Source organism: Scleropages formosus, chromosome 22 (assembly GCF_900964775.1).
Source record: "Scleropages formosus chromosome 22, fSclFor1.1, whole genome shotgun sequence".
NCBI lineage: Eukaryota > Metazoa > Chordata > Actinopteri > Osteoglossiformes > Osteoglossidae > Scleropages > Scleropages formosus.
The window spans coordinates 23,038,700-23,053,028 of record NC_041827.1 but is presented as its reverse complement, the minus strand read 5'-3'; the positions used below and the strand labels follow the sequence as shown (position 1 = coordinate 23,053,028).

The 14,329-nt window shown below is 42.0% G+C and overlaps 1 protein-coding gene across 2 annotated transcripts in view; it reads right to left on the bottom strand.

Moving 5' to 3' along the window:
• Positions 1–785: 785 nt before the first annotated feature.
• The window catches only part of rad18 (RAD18 E3 ubiquitin protein ligase), a 41,032-nt gene continuing 27,488 nt past the window's right edge, over positions 786–14,329 (bottom strand). The window contains exons 12-13 of one of the 2 annotated variants that reach the window (XM_018734009.2): positions 6,309–6,353; positions 786–1,260 (exon numbers count right to left, since the gene is read on the bottom strand). In XM_018734009.2, coding sequence (XP_018589525.1) covers positions 1,158–1,260; positions 6,309–6,353 — 148 coding nt within the window. In that variant the 3' untranslated portion in view covers positions 786–1,157. The remainder of the gene's footprint in view (positions 1,261–6,308; positions 6,354–14,329) is intronic. The other variant, XM_018734010.2, reaches the window with a different exon arrangement.

Genomic DNA, 14,329 nt, shown 5'->3' with positions numbered 1-14,329 from the left:
AGTTAACAGGTTTTGGCAGCCAGTGGATCCAAGACGAGGGAAGAGGTTTGTATCGGACGACTACAACCAGAGGACAGTTTGGACTGTAAAGTAAATTCAGGCCAAGGTTCTGATGGACACTTTTGTTACTGTTCAGTCAGTCTTGAAGTATACATAAAGAGCCACTCTGTCTCCAAAAAATTATATGACTGCAGACCTGCAGAAACAGCTGCGTTACACCAAAGGCAGGAAGAATGTTGGTCTAACAGATGAAGACCATCAGTACCTTTTAGAGGCCAGGTGCTGAAGAATTTCAAGGACCTTTGACGACTCCTGTATCTTTATCCAGACAAACTGTCTAACAACACTGGTCAGTATAAGCCCTCTAGAAAGTGGATAACTTCTTACACACTGAAATAAAATTGTGCATAACCTCAATCTTTTTTCAATCATCCAGACATTCTGAATAGCCTACAACAGCTAAAATAGCCTGGATAGTTCTGGCTGACTTCTCACTCAGCTTTTAGGACAAGCCATGTTGCACCAAAATAAGAAATGAAGCTAGCATAGTCTGGTCTTATTATCCAATAGACAAGAATTGGTTTGGCTTAAAGAATAGAGAATTACCTAGTTCAAACTGGCACCCGTGGTAGTTTTGCACCAAGCATTATCCCAGTTGTTCACTGCATTCTTTGCTCTTGGATTACAGGACCCTAAACAGCAATATTTCTTTCATGGCCACAAAGGAATTAGATTGTGTTTGTTTATTTTCCTGCTCTTTGTAGTTACACTTTTGACTTTAGTACTTTTCCTCAATTAGTCAGTTGGATATTTTCATAGTCTTGATGGGAAGGGCTGCCAAATGAATAATAAACTAAAATTAACACAGCTTGAGGCAGCAAGAGTTCTCACCTCAACTATGTCAAGGCTTTGTACTCTGTCTGGACATAGAAAACGCCATTCAAAAAGTTGAAAAAAATGTATTATAAAAAACTTTAATAAGATGAACTAACAGCTCACTAGAAAAGAGCTCATTTATGGTCCACTTAAAATCAACTCTGAAAAATTGTTTTTTTTTTTTCCCCCATAATGCAGTGTCTCCGTCAAACTGGATGCAACGAGTCTCAAGAGCTATAGCGGTGCCTCTGCTGGCCCCTTCCGTCTTGTCTCCTCTCCTCTCAGCTCCTGCGTGACCGCTTGCTCAAAGAGACTTGTGGAACTTGGACTTCCCTCCTGGGGCTCAAGGCTCTTCGTTTTCGGTTGGGGGTGCCTTCTGTGACACTGAAACACAGGTTTCAGAGTAGTCAGAGCCAACAGCAGAGCACTGGAGAATTGTGATAATTTCAAATGAAGTGACCTAAAAGCTAAATTACACAAAATATCATCCCTCAAATATTGATTCCAGGTCTAAGTAGCCTTCCCACCTTAGGATACACATCTAACAAGATGAGAAGCTGATTTCTTCATAAGAAAAACATGATGCAGTGCATCATGGTCAACTGGAACCAGACCAGACTCCGTTACGTAACAAGGGCAGGGATGCACCACTGCAGCTTTTCCTACTTCTGGTTCCCACAGTCCTTTGAGATGTAGACAAGCTTTGTCTGGGGCCAGCAAAGACCACCCTAGTGAACCCATATTTCTGTGTAGCCCAGCTTCAAAACAGAGTGATCTTATTGGGGAACAGGAGGGAGTAGCACCAAAAGCACAAACCCCAGCAGGAAAAGGTGACAGCTACTTCATAACATAATTTGCATTTGGCAAAATGTCAGATGTACCATAGAAATTTATACATGCATTTTGTGAATCACAATAGCATTTTAAACTGCTACAGCATTATCCATTTCATATGTATTTCTCTTTGGTCCAGAGCCTCAGAAGAATCACATGACTCATTAAAGAAAACTTTTCTAGTTTAATTATCAGCACCTTAAGCAGATTTGAGGTTAACAGTTTAGTCCAACCATCTTTTCCCATTTAGTTTCAAGTAGAATGACTGGGATAAAATAAGCCGCTCTCAGACATGGGAAAAGAAAATTCTCTCAGAAATGGAATTTTACCGCTCTTTCCTGAAGATATTTTTTCCATTATGCTCCCCCCGACTGCTGCTACTAAGGAACTGGTAAATGCTGACGGGAGGGGGAAAAAAAAAAGTCAAACCAAAGACCAACTGGTAGTGGTTTGCTAAAGATGTCCTCTGAAGGTTGCCTTTCTCATTTAGTTGCAGGTATGAGTCACACGTCTAAGGGCTGCCACTACCTTTTACTCATGACTCATCAAGTATCTGAGCAACATTGTTTTATTCCTTTGATGCATCTGTGGAAACTAAGGAAAACAAAATGACAATGCATTTGGCTGAATGGAACACACACAGAAAACAACGGCGAAATAAACATTTCCGGCCATAAAAGTGAAATGCTATCAATAGAGCCAAAGTCTACAAAGCATCACAATCTGCAAAAACACTGCAATTATAATTATAACAACTGTTAGGGCTCTTTCATATCCATCTGGCAGAGGCATTTACTAGCACAGAAATCCATATTGTCTTTTTTTGTCAACACAAAATATCAAACTCAAAATATTTGCATAAAATCAAACCTGCCAGACTGCAAGAGTAACAACCACTAATGATTCTTACCATGTTCATCAAATGCTAATTAGGGATTTGCAATAGTCTATTTGTCTTTCAGGAAGCGCGATGCTAATTAGCTGTGTGAAAGTTGGCTGAATAATTCAATTATTCACAAGCCGGTTTCTGAACAACAGCTCCATAGCCTACAGATGTCCCAGCTCATTTGTGCAGAACCACTGCACTTCATGGGATAACAGGCACCTTTTCCCCCAAAAACAACGGGATTGCCTGAATATGGTTCTAAAAGACAACCCAAAGACATAATTCCCTTGATCTAGTCTTGGTATTTAGGACCATCAGACTCACACACAGCTTGTGTGTGGAAACAACTAACAATCCAGACTGGGATGATCGGTAGTGGGAAGAAGCTGTGGGTCAAGGGGGCAGAGAGAGCAAAAAACCCAGCACAAAATCCAATCCCAGAAGCACAGCCAAAAGTGAGTCATGGTGAGACCACATACTGCCAGGGGCCTGCAACCTTTGGCTGTCAACACCTCTGGATGAAAAAAGGGACATCTAGCTCACAATAGCAAACAAAAGAAATTGACACTGCAGAAGCTTCTCACTGGGCTGTTGCTTTATTCTGGAAACATGAGTGGGTGTGTGAAAGTGGAAAGCTCTGTACTCCTGCAAGTGTGCAGACAGTTATCATTACATTGGATATAAGATAAAAGATAGATAAAACAGAGAGCACTAAGAGTTTGGAATAAACTTTGCTCTAAACCCAACTCACATTTCTATACTGGTAAACCAGGAGATGATTTAGGGTTGAAGACATACTGATTTACAGGGTGAGGAGCTCAGTGACCCGGGAGGAGCTCTGAGTAGAGCCGCTGCTCCTCCACATTGAGAGGAGCCAATTGAGGTGGCTCGGGCACCTGTCCCGGATGCCTCCTGGACACCTCCCTGGTGAGGTGTTCTGGGCATGTCCCACTGGGAGGAGGCCTCGGGGCAGACCCAGGAGACGTTGGCGTCAGCTGGCCTGGGAACGCCTTGGGGTTCCCCCAGAGGAGCTGGAGGAAGTGTGCGGGGAGAGGGAAGTCTGGGGGGGCTCTGCTTGGACTACTGCCCCCGCGACCTGGTCCCGGATAAGCGGAGGAAGATGGATGGATGGATGGACATACTGATTTACAACTTTCAAAACTGATTTAAGAATTAAAAGTTAGCTTTAAGAATTATGCTGGAAAGTGGTGATTAATATGAACACTCATTCCTCTTCTCATTATATTTATAATTACTACAAAGAATTAAGGTGGCAGATTGCTATAAATTTGGTTAACACTTCATATATAGAAAACATTCTCCTATGTGTAACCTAGCTTTCCTAGCTGTTCTAAAGAGTTATTAATCATGTGTGCCTTTCATTATCCTTCACCTTTTGACAACAAAGAGCTACGGTGGGCTGTAATACATCAGTATAAGTCTATGTTTAAAGCCTTTGTCAAACTCCCACTCCATCCATACGAAAGGTCCCCTTCTCATGAGATAAATTTGAGTCTTTGCAGGACTACACAGATGCACAAATATATGCAGCAATTTTGTTTTGGCCTTCAATGCAAAATTAAATAAATGCACAGGACAATGTGGTGCTGCCAAACACAGGAAGAAATACCAGAGAGCAGAGCCAGCATTCATCTCTCACTGTGGTTATTACTAGTGCTAACTGTTGTACGTCTCCTTGCAAAAGGTGTTTAATATTAAAAAGCATTAATATTTTGCACTCATTTTAGTAATGCTAACATAAACAGACCAGTATGTTATGATATCTTAGTATTATTACATCAAACTGAGCTCATGTTGACACAATCACTTGTGGATACACATGGCACTTCACATTAAATCCGATTAAAATGGAAAAGTAATGGGGACAGAAGAAGCTACAGGGGGCATTAATTCGCTCCACTGACAGCTAACCTAAACAGAAATTTAGTGCTGGGTCTTGGTACTTCATTAAACAATGAATGGGAAACCATAAGAGCACATTCTTTATATGACTGTCAATGACTATTTGCAAAATGGGCACTGGCAGTTAAGGCTCCAGTCCCTTCTCACAGCATGGCACATTTATTATTTTAGCATAATGCACAGATCACACAAAATAAATCAGCATCTGTATTTGAAATATATTAAAATGGATGAATTGGGCACAAATTGAAACAAGCTCTAATCACTTTCCATGACCTGAATATTCATGTATTTCTGTGTGAGTTGAATGGCTATTTTTGAGAGAAAACAGCAACGTTTTGGCTATGATTCTATGTAAGCATAAAGGCAGTGAAAGTTATATGGACATCACATGTAATGGGCAAAGATAAAGAAGAGACAAACCCGAACCTTGTGTCATAGTTAAAGCACTATGAAGAGTTATGGTTTTTTGGGACATTGTGTCTGAGTAAGATCATCATTAATGTCAAACACACATGAAACACTAGCTTTCAACCACAAGAAAAATTCTATTTAGCAGTGCAGTACCTACAGAACCTGGTCATTTCCCACAGCATCATAGCATTCCACAGACTAATTGAACAAAATCTGTCCCACGGGGGGGGGGGGGGGGGGATGGTCAGAAACGGTGAGAGGCCCGAGGATTATTAAGGAGATTTTAATTTAAATCAAATTTTTACTCTTTTTTTCCTTTTAATCTTGACCATTCTCTCTAGCTGTTTATTTTAACGGCAATGTTACCAAAATATTTTTCTTCCTGAAAATGTGTAAAACAGTTAAATTTTAATTGTTAAAAGTGATGTGATTAATGCAGAATCCATGGCTGCTGCGAACCAGCTTCTTTCTGCAACTATCGCTTGCAGGCAGAGTCTTTAGTACATTTGGACTTGTCCAGGCACAGAAAATGCAGTAAAACTCATTTTTCACATGAAGGCCATAAACAAGAACACTGAGCTGGATGAGCCGTAAGTAACCCATACTTCTAGTACAACTGTTGATGTCCGTGAATGAAGGACAACAATATCATCCTTATCCAAAAATTGTGGTGTAATTTAATTTTTGACACGTTTTATTATGAGGTTGTGTATAACTTGTGTTTAACACTAGTTTAATAACCCTAGAGTTCTTGTTTTTAATTCATTGTAATTTAAACCATTTAACTTAAATAAAATGATTTAAATTGTATTTTTGCTGAGGTGTAAGTCGCTTTGGAGAAAAGCGTCTGCTAAATGAATAAATATAAATGTAAGTACTTTGTGCTGATGGTTTCCTGTACTTTAAAGCTGTTTTCAAGTGCTTCTAGATATGTTACCAAAGAAACCTTCTTAGATTTGATGAAAAATAAACAAACTGGGGGGGGAGAGAAGAGGAAAAAAGTCAATTACTTAAATCAATGATTAAAAAAATAGTAAATTAATCATTTGATTTAAACTGGTGAACCCTAACTGTGGGTAAAAGAAGCAGCGCAAGACTGCTGGATGACAGCCTCCTCTGTAATGATGAAAAGAGCAGACAGGACCCGAGGAACAGAACAGAAACAGTGTTGAAGGACAGTCAGTCCCACAGTGGACAGGAAGGATGTGAGAGACTGTCAGACTCACACTTTAGAAACATAGTAACAAGAGCTCATTTACTGACAGAACCTTCTTTGACCAGAATAAGGTTCTGTCAGTAAATGAGCTCTTGTTTGATTATCAAGCTGTTAGATTATTGACACAGAAAAGATTTTTGAAAAAGGCAGATTGCTTACTGATTCTTTCTGTGTGGCACTGGAGAGAACACATCTGATATGGAGCTGGAAAAAAAAAAAAAAAAAAAAACAAAGAGAATGGGGAATACAATTTTGTTCATCATCATTAGGACAATTCAAGGGAAAGCTCATTAAATTGCAATACTAATTAAATACAATACACAATCTGATAAACATACTCATACTGAACTAGATTTGGTGTCGACTGACCGAAAGGGAAGTGACATCAGCAAGACAGGGAGACATGTTGAAGACTCAGAGATATTGTAGAATAATGCATGTAGAAATCAAAAGGGGTTATGAAACATCAAGAGTGAGTCAGTAGTTTGTGTCAGTATGAGAGTTTAACTCATGTTTACCCCTCTATTCATTTCTTTCCAGAGTACTGTAAGATAGTTAGAAAGTGACGGGACACAAAGGACCAACGAGACCCTCTGTTGAAATATCACATTAGAATCAGCGGGAAATTGGTGTTTGTATCTTAAGACAAAAATGCAAACAAAAAAAAAATGACTGATTGGAATGAAGCGCATCAAACATTTTCAGTGAGGAAATACACAACACTGACATGTTTTCATAAAATACTACTTGTGCACAAGCAGCTGTTATTCCCTAGCTTTGCTGTTTCACGTGCTGGGACACTTAGCTGTACAGCGTGTACATATTGACAAACCTTATCAGTGTTTACCAAAGTTAACTGGAGCAGCCTTGGGCTGACAGAGAGCAACAGTGCTGGCGAGGTGCTCACAGCGACAAATCTGATCTATGGATAATGGGGTGATTTGTGGAAGAGACGTGCGGATATTAGAGTTGTGAGAACCCGTCTGGCCACCAACCCTGGTAGCGGGTGATGAATCCACCTGGGAGTTTACAGGTCCCGACTCTGTCGGTGAGGAGATCAAGCCCCGAGGCGAGATTGCTTGTGCAGTGATTACAGATTGCTGTTTCTCTAATGAAAAGCACATGGGGAGGAATAAGTAGGTAACGCGGTGTGTCGGAAGCACGGAAATTGTGGAGCCCAAGGCCACTTCCCAAGTTGTCGTGACGTGTCGGAGCACAGGAAGCGGTGAGGTGCCGCAGCGAAACTGACCACAGCACTCCGTGTGGATTCAACCACACGTTCCCACAAGGCGACTGGACTGAAGATAGATAAAATTCCCAAGAAACAACCATTCAGTCAGGAGAAACGGATGACTTCTGGAAGGCCAGATGGGAGCAGCCCAGCGACCAGGTCACACTGCCATAGCTCTCTGCTATGACATGCAACTGCTTCAACCTGAACATGTTGTTGCAATACACAGATCTGCAACTTTCAAATTCCGCTGGCAATAAGGTCCATTCATCCATCTATCCATTTTCTATCCCACTTGTCCTAGTAGGGTCGCGGTGGCAACAGGGAGAGCAGAGAGGCCCAGCCGCCCCGTCCCCCGCAACTTCCTCCAGCTCAGCCTGGGGGATCCCCAGCCATTCCCAGGCCAACTGTGAGATGTAATCCCTCCAGCGGGTCCTGGGCCGACCTCGGGGCCTCATCCTAGTTGGCCGTGCCTGGTATACCTCCAAAGGGGGGTGCCCAGGGGGCATCCTTATCAGATGCCCGAACCACCTCAACTGGCTCCTCTCAATGCGGAGGAGTAGCAGCTCTACTCTGAGTTCCTCCTGAATGTCCGAACTCCTCACCCTGTCACGGAGAGCGAGTCCCAACACCCTGCGGAGAAAACTCATTTTGGCCGCTTGTATCGGTGATCTTATTCTTTCAGTCATTACCCAAAGTTCATGACCATAGGTGCCGCTGCTGCTGCTCCCAGTCTGCGGCCAATCTCACGCTTCCTTCTCCCTTCACTCGTGAACAAGACTCCAAGATACTTAAACTCCTCCACCTGGGGCAAATTCTCTCCCCTTACCATCCTTTTCCGTGAGAAAACCATGGACTCAGACTTCGAAGTGCTGATCCTCATCCCAACCGCTTCACACTCGGCTGCAAATCGTTTCAGTGCGTGTTGGAGGCAGCCATGTGATGGTGCCAAAAGGACAACATCATAGGCAAAAAGCAGAGACGTCACCTTCCGACTCCCACACAGAATGCCCTCCTGGCCTCGACTGCGCCTTGATATCCTGTCCATGAAGACCACAAACAGGAGTGGAGGCAAGGCACAACCTTAGCGGAGTCCAACACCCACATTGAACAGGCTTGACTTAATGCCGAGTATGCGGACACAGCTTTCTCTCCATATGTACAGAGACCAAATGGCCCGCAGTGGTGGCCCTGGTATCCCATACTCCCTAAGCACCTCCCACAGAATTTCCCAGGGAACACAGTCATAGGCCTTCTCCAAGTCCACAAAACACATGTAGACTGGATTAGCGAACTCCCATGCCCCTTCAGTTATCTGTGAGAGGGTAAAAAGCTGGTCCACTGTTCCATGGCCGGGCAGGATCCACATTGTTCCTCCTAAATCTGAGGTTCAACTATGGGGCGGAGCCTCCTTTCCAGCACCCCGGCATAGACCTTCCCAGGGAGGCTGAGAAGTGTGATACCCCGATAGCTGGCACACACTCTCCAGTCCCCTTTCTTAAAGATAGGGACCACCACCCCAGTTTGCCAATCCAAAGGCACTGTCCCTGAGGTCCATGCAACACTGCAGAGGCGTGTCAGCCATGGCAGCCCTGCAACATCCAGGGCCTTAAGCAGTTCCGGGTGGATCTCATCCACCCCCAGTGCTTTGCCACCGTTGAGCTTATCAACATCCTCAGTGACTTCCACCAGGAAAATTGACTCTGACAGCCCGGAAGCCTCTGGCCCTGACTCCTGTAAGGGAGGCATATCACTCGGGTTTAAGAGTTCCTCAAAGTGCTCCTTCCACCTCCCGCCAATGTCCTCATCAGAGGTCAATGTTTCTCCACTCTTGCTGAGCAGTCTCTGAGCAAAGCTCCTCTGACCCCTCCTAAGCTGCCGGATGGTTCTCCAGAACCTCTTTGAAGCCAGTCGAAAGTCGTTTTCCATGGCCTCTCCAAACTCCTCCCATGCCCTGGATTTTGCTTCTGGAACTGTAGCCGCTGCTGCCTTTTTCGCCTGCAGGTAGCTGTTTGCTGAGTCAGGAATCCCCAGAGCCAACCAGGCCCTAAAGGCCTCCTTCTTCAGCTTGATGGCTTCCCTCACCACCAGTGTCCACCAGCGGGTTCTCGGGTTGCTGCCCTGGCTGGCACCAACAAGCTTTTGGCCACAGCTATGCCTGGCTGCTTCCAAAATGGATGGCAATAAGGTGCACATTTAATTTACTGTTATATCATTAACAGAATGGAACTTTGTGGCTCAGCTCTATGCTCTTCTTGAACCTGCAAAACTCTACAATTTCCATAAAGATACACACTACCTGTACCTTTCACTTTGATAGAAATTATGAAGACAGCAAAGGAGTATGTAGGCTATAGCATGTCCAAACAGTTTTAGGAATATTACACAGAAAAGCAAAACCATTTTGGTGAACTGAATAACAGATTCCAAGGCGATAACAGTCCGTCAAGAATCAGGAGGAATGTGCTCTGACTCACTGTATATTTACAAAACAGGGGGTCCAATAAGAGTAAAATGCTTTTACCACTCATCTTAAGGTTAAGGTCATTTGTTTTTTAAAATAAACTGGCGATAGAACACAGACATCCCCTTCCGAGATCCCAGGAACTCGTTTCAATTTGAAAACCTATCCTATGAGTGCCAAAGTGCAACACAAGACCCAACAAACTCAAAAATACCAAACTGCTGTGTACTTACAGAACTTGCACCTTTGCTTCCCTAAGATTACATCGCTATCAAATTAATCAAAATAAGAAAAACCCCAAGTGTTTTTTTTCTGATGCTACAAGTAGAAGAAAGTTTCCAAAATGTGTCTGTCTGCCATTAGTTTGTCAGACACGTCACCACACTGTGAACGGTGCAAAGTATGCCGAACCCTTCTAAGTCCAAAACATGCTCAAGAGACAGCTGTGTACTGCGGAGAATGTCCTGTGGACAGTGAGCTGATCCAGGGACGAGTGAAAGGTGGCAAAATGCTGAGTGGTTAGTATCAGCACTGTTAAAACAGCAAGCTTGGCCAAATTTTTTTCAAAATACCGAGAGCCAGAAATGTCCTCAGTCAAGTCCTGGCAGCGAAAGTGTGCCAAAACAGCTCAGTGCAAATGAATTTGGGCCCAATGGACAAGCCCTTTAACCTTCACTCTTTACTGTCACACATGGCAGCACCTGCAGGCTTCATGAAGCTGGGAGATCATTGCTCTGGTCACAGGTAAAGTACTGGTCGGGATCCACAACTGGGCAGCAGAAGGGTATAAACAGTAAAACGGTCTCCTGCTCCTGCATACGTCTACAAAGGAAGCTCTTTGAGACTCTGAGAAGAAACCAAACACAATCCAGGCCTGTAAAAGCTGCACATTGTAGGAGGATTCCAGAATATTCCAGAAATGTAACCTGAAAGAAACCCCAAAGGAACCGAGAGATCAAAAGAACCGTAAACTGTTTCCACTGACAGCAATGAAGCCTCTTTTCTGTGAAGATGTTAAAGCCCAGACAGACACTATGGAGGGCAAAGCACATAAAGTTAGCCTAACAAAGTGCTGAAACTTGCAATATCTGAAGGAACAAAAACATGCCAACAAGTCTGCAAGACAAAATTCTTCAATCACTTATAAATCTCAATGTAATCTGATATGTGTAAAAGAAACAAAAATTGTTCAAAAGGGAACAAACTTTCTACCAAAGCATAAAATACAATTGCAATGGAATCAACACTGCTGGCTACATATCAAATGTAATGGGTGTCCAAATAAGAGACCAAATAAAGAGGTATGAAGTTGTACAATTCAAGGGAGATTCACAGTAAAGACTTTTTTCTGCACCTGCAAGTGCATAAGAGGAAGGTTAAATACACAACGTCTGGCACAAATGGCTTTTTGGCTCTGCACTGACAGCGCTCAGGCTGACAGTAAAAGGTTTAAACACACACACACACACACTCTCCACTCTTACGTGCCACAGGAGCTTATTCATTTTTATCCCAACTAAAACAGCGTCTTTCTATATTTCCCTGGCCTATGACCTTCATAAAAAGGCCCTTGAATGGAAACTCCTGTTGTAAACGTTTTGCACAATACGGAAGAACACATTCACTGACTAAGCTTTCCTAATAATAAAAATTTCAAGAAATAAACCACAGATTTCTAAAGCCGTACATAACTGCAGCAAATTATTCAGCAAAAATAAAGACCATTATTTTGCAAATAATCACTAAAGGTGCTTGGCTACATTTCAAAAATGTCGCCCACTAATTTCAATGGAGCAGATATTCCAAAATTAACAATAAAAATCAAAAAGGTGTGCTGTACAATACGTATTCCTTTAAACTCCCTGACACTATGTTTATGAGCTGCAGTTACAAAGCTGAACATTGGGTATCACTGGTGACATTCACTGAGCCATGAGCGCTGTTAGCATTTTAAATAGCCTCAGCAAAGAGTGAGCACAGGCCAACCAATAATAATAAGTAGCTCATTCGTGCCTGACAATGACACAGAGCAGGTAGCTAAGATCACCATCAGCTCTCTTTGCAAGTGCAACACCAGAAAAATAAACAATAAATGGGCACTGGGCTACTGAGCTTCAGAGCAGAACCTCGATTAGTGTAACACATAATTAATTACCTACTTATGTAATTAATACTTATTATACCCCTAAGAGATGAGTCACTCTACACCCAGAGGCAGGTAAGGGTACAAAAAACTTAAGTAATCCTTCAAGGGAATAAAACCGATTTACTTGAAGCCTGTTTCAATTTCAGTCATTTAGTGTTACGCACTAGAAATCACTCCCAGCATGGAAGAAGAGCACAAAGAGTAAACAGCGTCCACTCCTGTAGTGCTGGGGTTGGATGTTTCCAGCATGACATACTGTCTTTTTTTTTTTTTTTTTTTTTTTTTTTTGGGGGGGGGGGGGAACAACAACTAAACAGCATTATCTCTCTTTTCACCAAAAGAAAGATTTTGGATTGTGTCAAACCTATTTCTTTTCAGCTCTTCCCAAGGGTACTAAAGGTCTTTCCCCATTTCAATTTTTTTTTTAAGAAACAGAGACTGATTTTGTGGTCTGCTCCTCCCAGAAAATGGTGAAGGAAACATTATAATCTAACAGTATTTTAACCCCACAGTTGCCAAAAAAAAAAAAAAAAAGACCTCTTTCTTTCATCAGAGTGCAGATTATGTACAAGGCTGTACTTGTCAATGTCGTGACCTTTTCACAGCACTGTTACAGAATGAATTTTAAAGCTTTATAGAAAGACGAAGGTGTATGACAATCAGGAATCTCAAACAAGCAATTTGAGGAACATGATTTTTAAACACACCTGGAGACAAATGACTGCATTTTTGACATTTCTGCTTTCGTGATGCTTCAGGAAGCTACAACTCAGTGCCGCTCACCACCACAGACAGCATGCTAAATGATGAGGTGGTTCAGATTGGTTAGTCTGAATTTACATTTATATTTACATTTACCTGTTTTGCTGATGCTGCTTACAACTATTTACACAAATATACAGCTGTGTAATTTGACTCGAGTAATTTAGGGTAAGTACCTTGCTCAAGGGTACAACAGCTGAAGGTGGGATTTGAACCTGAACCTTTACAGGCCACCTCCACGTACAAGGTTGTGAAACACAAGAAGAGCACTGACTGTAGAGACAAACCAAACCAAAAGGGCATTAAGGCTCCTGGCCTAGCTGAGTGGACACTGGATACTGCTACATATCTAAGTCTTTCATAACCATAACCCAACCCTCCATAACTACATGTTTACACTAAAACATGAAACATTAAAAAGCTGAATAATACAGAAATTAAGTACATTAATCACAAAACACATACATATTAAAACATTAGGAGTTAAGTGCAATTACAAAAAGAAACTTGTTAGCAACTAGAAAACTAATCATGTGACAGTACAAAAAAAATTCTGTGTTTTCTGGGACCACTAAAATATCTGTCCAGCATGCTTTGAGTGGTAATAAATGGTGCTCATGTTAACTTTTTTAGTTAAACATTGTATGGAAGCTGACTGCAAAGGGTATTACTGTATGCCAGGTAGAAGGATCATATTTTTCCACACTCAAAGAATAATGAATATCAAAAAATTTATTAGATATGTCCTCCAGTAACTTCTCTTGACACTAAGATGACACGTGATTCCTAGTCTCCAGGCAAAACACTTAAGTGACTGAATTCTACATTTAAGATATTAAATAAAAGTTGACACCTAATTTCAACCACGTAGAAGAGAACAGATTGAAAATGCACAATCACATGCCTTGGCAGACATCCCTTAACTGTTTAAGTATTCAATTAAATGGCTATTTTTGCATAGAAGCAAAGCTAAAAAGCTTATTGTTAAAATACATTTCTACAACAATTCAGTCTCAATCATTTGCTTGCCTGAAATAACCTGCCTTCAGTAATTTTGCCAGCTTGTTTTGCAATTTAAAGTGATGTTTTGATGCAGCTGCATGAGGATAAACGTCAAGGTAAGCACCGACAGCGCCGCCAGTCTCCTGCTATCACCTTCTGTTGATTCCATCTGTCCTCTCACTTCCACACCAGTATGTCCTCTCTCCAGTCCATGGTTGTGAAATGTACTAAACACCATTTGAATGGAAGAAATTAAATATAAAAGTCCCTCTTTGTAGCTCTTTGCTTCCGTTCACACTGCTGTCTCCTTAGCAAAATCATTTTGCACAGTAATGTATACTCTACCCCCAAAACTCATGCAAACAAACATTTTGTCACTTATTCCTACCTGCCCCCCATCTTCAACCTTTTCCTCTACCTCCCTGCTGTAGACCAATACTCTTTTGATAGGAACCAAATCGACACCATCAGCACCAAATTCTCCAAGTTTGTTTCCGCCATTCATGGCAGGATTTCCTGTAAGGCCTCATTTCCTGCACTTCACCCCTGTAATGACACCACACCATACAAGAGCT